The sequence below is a fragment of the Aquarana catesbeiana genome, linkage group LG02, assembly GCF_042186555.1.
Source record: "Aquarana catesbeiana isolate 2022-GZ linkage group LG02, ASM4218655v1, whole genome shotgun sequence".
Taxonomy (NCBI): domain Eukaryota; kingdom Metazoa; phylum Chordata; class Amphibia; order Anura; family Ranidae; genus Aquarana; species Aquarana catesbeiana.
In genome coordinates, this window is record NC_133325.1 from 576,941,630 (window position 1) to 576,953,711 (window position 12,082).

At 42.5% G+C, this 12,082-nt stretch overlaps 1 protein-coding gene across 1 annotated transcript in view; it reads left to right on the forward strand.

Annotated features, from left to right (window-relative positions):
- The first annotated feature begins 670 nt into the window (after window positions 1-670).
- The window catches only part of CNKSR1 (connector enhancer of kinase suppressor of Ras 1), a 144,344-nt gene continuing 132,932 nt past the window's right edge, over window positions 671-12,082 (forward strand). Inside the window, exons 1-2 of the mRNA XM_073616135.1 lie at window positions 671-802; window positions 1,013-1,170. Coding sequence (XP_073472236.1) covers window positions 751-802; window positions 1,013-1,170 — 210 coding nt within the window. The 5' untranslated portion in view covers window positions 671-750. The remainder of the gene's footprint in view (window positions 803-1,012; window positions 1,171-12,082) is intronic.

A 12,082-nucleotide genomic window follows, 5' to 3' on the forward strand; every position in this document is an offset into this window, starting at 1 on the left:
GTACGAGAATTTTTGTGACTTTACCTATTCAATTTCTTCTTGTGACTATTAAGCGAAAAAGGTCATACGATCTGTCGTACGATCTTCGGATCGTGTGTACGGGCCATAACTCTAAACCTGTAAAAAAATTTAAAGCGACGCCTATGGAGATTTTTAAGTAGTGAAGTTTTGGCGCCATTCCACGAGTGTGCGCAATTTTCAAGCATAACGTGAGGTATCTATTTACATCATCTTTCACATTATACAAAAACATTGTTCTAACTTTACTGTTTTTTTTTTTTTTTTTCTTTTTAATTCATGAAACTGTTTTTTTATTGCAAAAAAAGTTTGAAAAATCGCTGCGCAAATACCATGTGACATAAAAAGTTGCAGCGACCACCATTTTATTACTTAGGGTCTAATAATATTCTAGAAATGAAAAATGATCATTTTTACATGTAGGAGCAAAGTGGCAGAATTGGTCCGGATGGGAAGTGGTTAATACTCCTTGTTATGTTTTCCTACACCCAAAACTAGGAAGAGCTGTGTGTGTGGCTGCAGTTTGGTGAAGTGAGCGATGCTAATAAACACGTATTGATCATGTTGCAGGAGAAGCCCCTGTGCGTACATAGGACTGATAGACCGGTGGGGAGGGGCGGGGCCTGCAAGCTCCTCCTCCCGTAGAGCGAAAGCCAATCTTAGCACTACTAGACGGAATGCAGAAACTCACCTGGATGACGTCACTAGGGTGGGCCTCCAGGAAGTGCAGCAATGGAACTTATCTGTTCTTGGAGTCCGGGCGCTGTGAGGGCTTATCTACAAGGTGAGTGCGGGCTGTACATTGCCTGAACCAGGGGGAGACTGTGAACTCTGAGGGGGAGAGCTGTGTGTAGGAGGGTGAGGTGACTGCTGGCTCTATAGGGTACAAGGCACTGACTTTACACCACCTGGGCAGTAGGTGGTAGTCTAATGGGAGTGCTTCAGGTAAAAGGCCCCATCACTGATTGATTAATGCCATATGTGTCCTTTCCAGGTCTGGACCCCTCAATACAGCACTACCCATTTAAAGAATGGGACATAACAGGACAGGACCTGCTGGATCTATCCCCCCAACGCCTTGATACTTTGGGGGTGAAGAGCATTGGTCATCAGGAGGTCATACTGGAGGCTGTGGAGCAGCTGTGTGCCCTGGTAAGGTCATGCCTACTGTTATACCAAGGGATTGTAGTGAAAGCTGATCTAAAGGCTAGGTTCACATTCGTGTGGTTCTGTGTGCCATGTTTTCTTGGGCACAGCAGCCCCTTCATTTGAAAGGGCTGCAGTGTCTGCGTTTTCCTGCATCTTCCTTTTTTTTTTTTTTTTTTAATGCGGACGCACAGAAACTGCTTGTTGCTTTGGTGCCTGTGGGCGGGTAACCACATCCTGTTTTTCATTGCGTGGGGGTGCCATTTGGTTGTTGTCACCCCCCCCCCACGCGTTTTCTCTAAAGCACCACGTCTTTGCGTGCAGCTGCATGTGGGTGCGGCAATGCATAAAATTTACACCTGCAAAATTGTTAACCTAGTCTTGGGCCTCATTCAAACAGGTGTGCTTATGGGTACATCCATGTATAAAGGCTGTCTTCACCCGCACGGGATGCACAGGTGGTTTCGTACATAGGCAGACCTCTTTACGTATATTGGGATGCAGCAGCTGGTCCCAATTTGACAGCCGTGTAGGGAGCGTGTCTCCAAATGCAGTATGCGTTTGGTGGACATGCGCTCGGACCTTCACAGCTGTCAAATCAGGGGCCAGTGGCTGTGTCCATTCAGCTGCTGTGTTCCAATAGACTTGGAGGGGACTGCCTGCATGCAGATACACAAAAGTTTTCCCTTTTTATACCTATACCTGTTTGAGTCATAAGGTCTAATGCACACTAGCGCTTGGGCCTATGTGCATTACATCTTAATATTTGTGGGTGCCTGGGAGGCACAGGTACAGAGTCTACCCCACTGTCAGCCATTGGCAGCCTGTCAAAATCAATAACAGGCTGAAGTGCGCAGTGGCTGTACTCCAGCATATGTCCACTACACTCAGTATAGCATCCAGCTGCCACATATGTCAGCCTGTCAAATTTTTGGCAGTGGGGGGGGGTCTGCACCTGTACCTCCCAGATGCCCTAAAACAGTGTTTCTCAACTCCAGTCCTTAAGTACCCCCAACATGTCATGTTTTTGGGATTTCCTTCAGACGGCTGTGGTAATTACTAAGGCAGTGAAACTGATCAAATCACCTGTGCAAAATAATGGAAAGTCTGAAAACATGACCTATTGAGGGCTAGAGTTGAGAAACATTGTTTTAAAACACCAGGATGTGACACACATGGGCCTAAATCCCTAGTGTGAATGTAGCCTAAGCATTTATTTAAACTGAAACTAAAGCTGGGTACACACTAAGGTGTTTTTGTTTTTTTTTTTTTTTTTCGCTCAACCCAGAGGGCTGAACAAAAAAAAAAAAAAAACGTACAGATCACCGTACTAACACATGTACTGTCCCCCTACCAGAACACATTGATCACCACTTGCAGCCATTGGCTGTGAGCGCTGATTGGATGCTGGTTTTCCAGCATGCTTGTTGGACGGAAGCTGGTCGTGAGCCCGGCTTATGTCAGACAGGGAGCTGTACACATGAGGCAAAAGTCATGTTTTTGCCGTTTTCAGCCCATGTGTACCCAGCCTAAAGCTGCCTATGCTTTCCTACCTTTCAGTGCTCTAATGCCAGCAAACTCCTTTTTGCTAATGCCCAGTCTTCTGGGTTCAACATCTTTAGCCATCCTAATTGGTCAGCCCAGATTCACATAACTCCCATGCATGCATGATAATTCATCCTGGCACCAGAGCACACAGAGAGAGTATTCCGAGCTGGACATGCACATTAAGATATTTGCAGGAGGGAAGGTATGAACTTTTATTACAGAAGAGATATAGTTGGGTTATCCAATCATGTAAAAAAAAAGGGAAATTCCTGTTCACTTTGAATACCCAGTCATGTGCGGGTGAAATGAATTTAACACGAAGTGACTATTCACACAATCTTATAATGTAGATCTGCTTTTGTAAATCCCCTATATTGTGTCCCTTCTGCAAAAAAAAAAAATTAACCAAACACTTTACACATTAACACTTGGGTGTTTGCGATCACTGGCAGAATCGCAGCGATTCCAGATTGCTCTGCAAAACTGAAAATTGCACCACACTTGTTTGTTCACGTTCAATGGCGCTTACACGAGGGTGCATTTTTGCAAAGCTTGTCGCTCAAAAAAGAAGTAGGAGCTTTTTTTGGGCAACAAGCTTTCTGTGATACGGTTTGCTATGATTGCAGCGTGCTTTATTGTGCAAGAACTGCACTCATGTTTAGGTGCCATTGAAAATGAACTGTACCTGAACAAGCGTGGTGCGATTTTGTCAGTTTTGAAATCACGGACAGAATCGCCCAGGTGTGAATGGGGCCTAAGAACCCTATGTCATTTTTATTGCTGGCTGGGTACCCACTAGGTAGACTCACCTTTTTAAGGTCCTGTTTGCAGTTGGGTGTTATCGATCGCAGGCAGATCAGCGCAATTCCAAAACGCTCTGCAAAACTGACAAATCACACCATGCTTTTTCAGGTGCCATTCATTTTCAATGCCACCTAAACGCGGGTGTGGTTCTGCCATTCTGCAGAGCGTTTTGGAATTGTGGGCACAAACGCCGCAATTCTGCCCATGATCGCAAACGCCCAGGTGTGAACAGGGGCTTAGGTTTTTTTACACCTTTTGAGCGCAGTCCTATGTTAGTCAATGTGCCGATGCACATTCTAGGATTCACCGGTATTCTTTAAAACAGCTTTTAGGGACAAAAAAAAATGCCCAAAACCTGAGTTCCAGGAAGATCATATTTGCATAACTTCTGATGTACGCATGTAAATGTTTGTGCTAATGTTTACATGAGTACAGTGCGGATGTACACTACTGGCCCCCAACAATGTGTAGCCAGTTGGGGCGCACTATGGAAATGTTTACATATGTACACTGTATTGAGCATACTTTATGCAGGATCTTGCTGCTAGCTTTTGGCACCCAGGTCTAGAATTGATAGGTGTATTTTATCACATCTGTGTGAATGAGCCCTGATTATCCTGGTAATTATTGTGAAATCCATTGTTACAGCCATCACTGAACCAGTAATAGAGGGGAACACCTGTTCTGTTGACAACTGTCTTAGAGGGAATTTCCACCCTGAGATTTCTCTCAGTTCCTGTTATGTAAATAGAACCTCTCCAACAGCATCCAGGAAGCAAAGAGATAAATAACGGGGACTTGGACCATTCCATACTCTGTAAAATCATGATTTTAGTTTTTGATACACTTTAACATTTGTTAAAATAACGTGGAAAACCTATTGTGTTTTTTAATATAGCCTTGTTTACTATGTCACTGCACAGCTGTGCAAAGCCAGTGTTGTGAGATTGTGGTGTACTACAATGAGAAAACAATTGGCATTGTAATCTTGTGAGATAAAGACAAGTACCTAATTTCAGTGTAAATAAAAGATGTCACCTTGTTTGGTGTCATTGTAACCCCTCCATAACAGTAGGTAAAACAAACCTTAACATTTGCAGTTTTGCACCTTAGGAATGTGATAGTAAAACTCTACATTTCATTGCAACTACTCAATATATATAGGTCAGGCATCTTCAAACTACGGCTCTCCAGCTGTTGTGGAACTACACATCCCATGAGGCATTGTAAAACTCTGACATTTACAGACATGGCTAGGCATGATGGGAATTGTAGTTCGTGAATTATACCCTGATTTGTTCAGGACAAATGGATAGTGATGCACGGAAATTAAAATTCTGGACCAAAACCGAAAATTCAGGATGCACTTGGCCGAAAACCGGAACTGAAATGGACAGCTTTTAAAAAAAATATACACTCACTGGCCATTTTATTAGGTACACCTGTTTAGCAATTTGTGTTACCAAGCAATTACAATCAGCCAATCACATGGCAGAAACTCAATGCATTTAGGCATCTAGACGTGGTGAAGAGAACTTGCTGAAGTTTAAACCAAGCATCAGAATGGGAAAGATTTAGGTGACTTTGAACGTGGCATGGTTGTTGGTGCTGGGTGGGCTAGTCTGAGTATTTCAGAAACTGCTGATATACTGGGATTTTCACGCACCGTCTCTAGGGTTTACAGAGAATGGTCCAAAAAAGGGAAAATATCCACTGAGCGGCAGTTGTGTGGACGAAAATGCCTTGTTGAGGTCAGAGGAGAATGGGCAGATTGGTTGGAGATGATAGAAAGGCAACAGTAGCTCAAATAACCACTTCTTACAACCAAAATATGCAGAATACCATCTCTGAAAGCACAACACATTGAACCTTGAAACAGATGGGCTACAGCAGCAGAAGTCCACACCGGGTGCCATTCCTGTCAGCTCAGAACAGGAAACTGAGGCTACAATTTGCACCAGCTAATCAAAATTGGACAATAGAAGATTTGAAAAATGTTGCCTTGTCTGAGTCTTGAATGGTATCCATTCACCAGCCACTTTATTAGGTACACCTTGCTAGTACCGGGTTGGCCCCCCTTTTGCCTTCACAACTGCCTCAATTCTTCATTGCATAGATTCAGGAAGGTGTTGGAAAAATTCCTCAGAAATTTTGGCTCATATTGACATGATAGCATCACGCTGTTGCTGCACATTTGTCGGCTGCACGTCAATGATGCAAATTTCTTTTTTCACCACATCCCAAAGGTGCTCTATTGGATTGAGATCTGGTGACTGTGGAGGCCATTGGAGTACAGTGACCTCATCGTTATGTTCAAGAAACCAGTGGTGAGATGATTTGAGCTTTGTGTATTATCCTGCTGGAAGTAGCCATCAGAAGATGGGTATACTGTAGTTATAAAGGGATGGACATGGTCAGCAACAATACTCAGGAAGGCTGTGGAGTTTAACCCCTTCCCGCCGACCGTACGCACATATGCGTACTCGGCTTTCCGTGGTTATACCAGGATGATGCCTGCAGCTGCAGGCATCATCCCGGTACCGTTGTTTCCAGCGGGCAATCGGCTACCCGTGTATAACAACCGATGCAGCTAAAAGCCGCTCGGTTGTTATACCGGAGGAGCGGGAGGGGACACCCCCCCCCTTCCCGCTGCCTCCCGCCGCTGTTACCGGGCCTCCCGTGCGATCGGGAGGCCCGGTGTCCAATCGGGAATCTTCGGCGGCTGGGGGCGGGCTGGAACGAAGCTGTGAGCAGCTTCGTTCCAGCCTTCTCGTTGTAAACGCGGAAGCAACGTCATGACGTCACTTCCCGTTTACTCGGCTGCCAATTGCCAATGGCGCCGAATTTAAAAAAGCACACAGTATTCAGAATCGCCGTTTTCGGCGATCTGAATACTTTGAAGTGTAAAGGAGGGATGGGGGGTCTTTTAGACCCCCCATCCCTCCATAAAGAGTACCTGTCACCACCTATTACTGTCACAAGGGATATTTACATTCCTTGTGACAGCAATAAAAGTAAAAAAAAAATAAAAAAAAAATTTTTTTAAACACAATTTTAAAGTAAAAAAAAAAAAAAAAAAAAATAAATAAAAAAACGCGCAGCGAAGAAAACACATACGGAAGTCGCGCCCGCATATGTAAACGGTGTTCAAACCACACATGTAAGGTATTGCCGCGATCGTCAGAGCGAGAGCAATAATTCTAGCACTAGACCTCCTCTGTAGCTCAAACCTGGTAACCGTAAAAAATTTTTAAAGCGTCGCCTATGGAAATTCATAGGTACCGTAGTTTGTCGCCATTCCACGAGTGCGTGCAATTATAAAGGGTGACATGTTTGGTATCTATTTACTCAGCGTAACATCATCTTTCACATTATACAAAAACTTTACTGTTTGGATTTTTTAAAATTCATGAAAGTGTCCCTTTTCCAAAAATTTGCGTTTAAAACACCGCTGCACAAATACCGTGTGATAAAAAATATTGCAACAATCGCCATTTTATTCTCTAGATTCTCTGCTAAAAAAATTTATATAATGTTTGGGAACTCTAAGTAATTTTCTAGCAAAAAATACGGATTTTAACTTGTAAACACCAAATTTCAAAAATAGGCTTAGTCATGAAAGGGTTAAACAATGCTCAATTGGTACTAAGGGGCCCAAAGTGTGCCAAGAAAATATCCCCCACATGATTACACCATCACCACCAGCCTGAATCATTAATACAAGGCAGGAGGATTCATGCTTTCATGTCGTTTACGCCAAATTTTGACCCTACCATCTGAATGTCGCCGCTGAATTTGAGACTTGTCAGACCAGGCAACGTTTTTCTAATCTTCTATTGTCCAATTTTGGTGACCCTGTGCGACTTATAGCCTCAATTGACAGGAATGGCATCCAGTGTGGTCTTCTGCTGCTGTAGCCCTTCTGCTTCCGGTTGCGTTCACACTGGTGCGATGTTGGACATCGCATGTAATTCGCACCACACTGCTGTACAGATCACATGCGATGGTAATGGTGCAGGACTTTTTTTTTTTTTTGGTCTGCACTGGAATCTAAATGCATGGATGTTCACACCTATGTGATTTGATTCCTGCACCATTTGGCAGTTTGCACTGCAATCTGTGAACCGATCTGGGGGTGTTAATAACTTTGCATTGATATGTGAAAAAAGAAGTTGGATGGCTGCACACCCATATAATGCATATGGGGGGAGGTTGACGCGTTTTCATACGTTTAGTAGGTGCTTTGTCAAAGCTGTATTGGGCACAATTACCATACACACATGTATACAAAATATCACATGATTGCACAGGTGTAACTGATGAGGTCCGATGATATCAATCGGCTGTTCCCAGTTGAAAAGTAGAGCAAACCATTTCTGGTACACCCATTCCTCCATGAGATAAATATACACAGCAAAGTCTGAAAAACTGAAACATAATAATAAAAATATGCCTTATATATTACAAAGGAGAAAAACGAGATAAGGGTGTGTACAAAAAAAGCAAAACGGAGACCACATCTTGGACATTCTATATATTTACACTCATGCAAATAATAATTTTCTTTTCCAAGACATAAAAAAATAAAGGTGAAAAACAACTGCATCTCACCTGTGGAAACCTACACACCACTACAGGTGATGGTGAAAACAATGTCTCTTCCATATTCAAAACAGTGAAAAAAATGTATATACATATATAATCAAAATCCCTATATCAAGGATATATACAGCAATTACTACATTTACCTTTTTTACTGTTTTACTTTACTGTCCAAAAACTCAAAAGGCAACATATATAATGTGGAAGAAAGGCAAAAATCACCACAAGTTCATATGTGGTATGACAAAAAACAAGAAATCGAAAAAGCACTATACTAACCATAAAAGTGAGTCAAATCCCACTCCAAAGTTTAAACTGGAATCCTCATTTTGAAGGGAAAATTATCCAAAAAACTTCTCTTTTTACAGAGACTTCTAAAGTTGTCTTCACCTCTCTTGCGGGTGACAACCCTTTCAATTCCTTGCATTTGTAATAAGGTGGTGTCACCTCCATGAAGCTCATTAAAATGCCTAGCAACACTAGTACCGTGTTCTTTCTCTGTGTCATAGACATGATCTTGTAGCCTTCTAGTAGTGCGACCAACATATTGGATCGCACACTTGTTACAAGTGATCAAATAGACCACGTTTCTAGTGTTGCGATTATTGAAGCTCTTGATTTTAAAAGATCTACCATTCACTGTGGAGCGAAATTGATCACTTTTTATGACCTGAGAACAGCATAAACAACGGTCAGCACCGCACTTATACGTACTCACAAAATCTAGCCACGTTCTGGTTTGTTTATTGCTACTGAACTCACTAGGAGACAGGGAATTTGCCAATGTCAGTGCCCGCCGTGAGACCGATTTTTATCCCCCCCCCAGGCAAAATCTTGGCATAGCACTTTAATCTACAGTTGTGCTTATAAGTTTACATACCCTGGCAGAATTTGTGATTTATTGGCCACTTTTCAGAGAATATGAATAACACCAAAATTTTTCTTTCGCTCATGGTGATTTATTTTCATTTTATTAATCTAAATGTGTTTACTCTTCTTTTTAAATCATAATGACAACAGAAACTACCTAAATGACCCCCTCAAGATTCATACCAAACACAGTGCCTGGTATTGGCGGGGATCCAAGTCAGATCCCTGTTCATTGACGTCGGACGCATCTCTGACTTCAAGTCGCAGGGCAAAGTCGGATCCAAAGTAGGACGAGTGTCGTGTCGCACCAGTGTGAACCTGGCCTTTGTGTCAACTTGTGTGCATGTTATCAGGCCAAAATCACCAGGGTATGTAAACTTTTGATCAGGGTCATTTGGGTAGTTTCTGTTGCAGTTAGGATTTAAAAAGAGTAAACATAGTTGATTGATAATAAATGGCTTCAGCCAAACACTAACCATGAGTAAAAAATGTTTTTGTGTTATTCATATTCTCTGAGAAATGGCCAAGAAATCATAAATTCTGCCAGGATAGGTAAACCTATGAGAACAACTGTATTTGAATCTGTTCTGGATGTGAATAAGTTTGCACGCAAGTTGACACTTGGGAAACACTATTTTAAGGATAATGAGCACGAACTTCTAGATGACGCACTTGAATCTCATAGATCTGAGTTGTCTGTGAGTATGGGCTTTTCAGATTTATGTGAGGTGCAGGATCTGGAGGATTTGCAGGGGGGAGCCTGCCAGCGTCCAGTATGAGTCATACACTTCCCCCGTGGTGACTTCGTTCAGGACGCGGTCGGACTTCTACCCTGTGAATTCAAGGGGTAAACCTTTGGATTTATTTCGGAAGAGTGTTGAAAAAGAGCTCACTAGGCTTACATTCCATACTCTTAATAATGGTTTCATTTACAATGATAATCTTACTGCTGATGAGCGGGATGCACTGAAGGCTCTAGGTCAAGACGCTTCTATAGTCATCAAGAATTCTGATAAAGGTGACTTGGTAGTGGTACAGGATGCTTCTGTGTACTATGAGTAAGCCATTTGGCAGTTGTCGTTTTTAAAAGGGAATCGCTGTCCAATTTAACACATTGAGTGATTTAGTTCAAAAAGGGGTTCGTCTAGGTGTTGTCTCTGTGAAAGAGGGTGAGATTATGGTTCCTGACTTCACCATTACCCCCATATTCCATCATCTCCCAAAAACCCATAAATGGTTAACTCCCTTAATTGGGTGGCTTATAGAGGCTGGAATAGGTTCTTTGAATGAAAATTTTGGTCTTTGGGTTGATTGCCAGTAAGGATGAGCTCAGGTGTGTTCGTAACTAGCATGTGCAGAGCCTGCCAGGAAGTCGGCACTGCACATCGCTAATCGCAGGCAGTGAGACATTCCTCGATCTCTGCAGCCACGCATCAGGAAAATGTCTCACTGCCTGCGATTAGCGCTGTACAGTGCCGACTTCCTGGCGGGATCTGCACATGCTAGTTGCGAAAGCACGCCTGAGCTCATCCTTAATTGCCAGTTACAGCCATTAGATAAGATTGACCAGCTATTTAAGGGACACCAAACACCTTTTGAATTTGTGATCGAATGAGGTGGGAGGATATAGTGATTACCTGTGATGTGTCCAGTCTGTACTCCTCCATACCGCATACTCTTGGTGTGCGTGCAGTGGAGTACTTTTTGGATCGTCACAGTGGATACTTTCCTATACACAGAGAATACATTCTTGAGTATTTGTTGACACATAATTATTTTTCATTCAATGGTTCTTTTTATCTTCAGAGATGCAGAGCAGCCATGGGAGCCTGGTTTTCACACTCTATTGCCAACTTGTATATGGGTTGGTGGTAGAGGGTATGCAACTTTGGGGATAATAATCCCTTTCAATATTTTCCAAAATTTTTGTTTTTTTCCGTCGCTTCATTGATTATCTGTTCATTTGCTCTGAATCTGTAGGTACATTAGATGATTTTCTGCTGTTTTTGAATAATAATGATTTAAGCCTTAACTTTACGGGGCATATGAGCAACACATCCATTCCCTTTTTGGATGTAGTTTTGTCAAGCAGGGAGGGTTGTATTGTATCAGGCTTGTACAGGAAAAACCTCTCCGGGAACACCCTCCTAGGTGTGGACTCTGGGCACCCAGGCCATGTGACACGCGGTATACCAGTCGGTCAATTTCTTAGGGTGCGCAGGATCTGCAGTGAGGAGGGAGATTTCCAACAGGAGAAAGATAGGATGCGCTCTAGGTTCCTTGATGGGGGCTATCAGCCCAGCATTGTAAATGGGGCAATTGAGATGGCAGAACATACCCCTAGGGAGAAGTTGCTACGGGACAAAAAAACGAGAATCTACATCTAGTAAAACTCCTATGTTTTCAACTTCATACAGTTTGGAATATAATAAAATTAGAAAAATAGTGGAACGATCTGTGCCCATTCTGTATGAAGATGAATGATATGCCAAGATTTTGTCTGGGGGGGATAAAATCTGTCTCCCGGCGGGCACTGACATTGGCAAATTCCCTGTCTCCTAGTGAGTTCAGTAGCAATAAACAAACCAGAACGTGGCTAGATTTTGTGGGTACGTATAAGCGCGGTGCTGACCGTTATTCATGCTGTTCTCGGGTCATAAAAAGTGATTAATTTCGCTCCATATCGAATGGTAGATCTTTTAAATTCAAGAGCTTCAATAATTGCAACACTAGAAATGTGGTCTATTTGATTACTTGTAAAAAGTGTGCGATCCAATATGTTGGTAGCACTACTAGGCTACGAGATCGCCTACACGATCATGTCTATGACACAGAGAAAGAACACGGTACTAGTGTTGCTAGGCATTTTAATGAGCTTCATGGAGGTGACACCATCTTATTACAAATACAAGGAATTGAAAGGGTTGTCACCCGCAGGAGAGGTGAAGACAACTTTAGAAGTCTCTGTAAAAAGATAAGTTTTTTTTTTTGGATATTTTCCCTTCAAAATGAGGATTCCAGGAGGTTTAAACTTTTTGGAGTGGGATTTGACTCCCTTTTATGATTTAGGATAGTGCTTTTTTCGTTTTCTTGT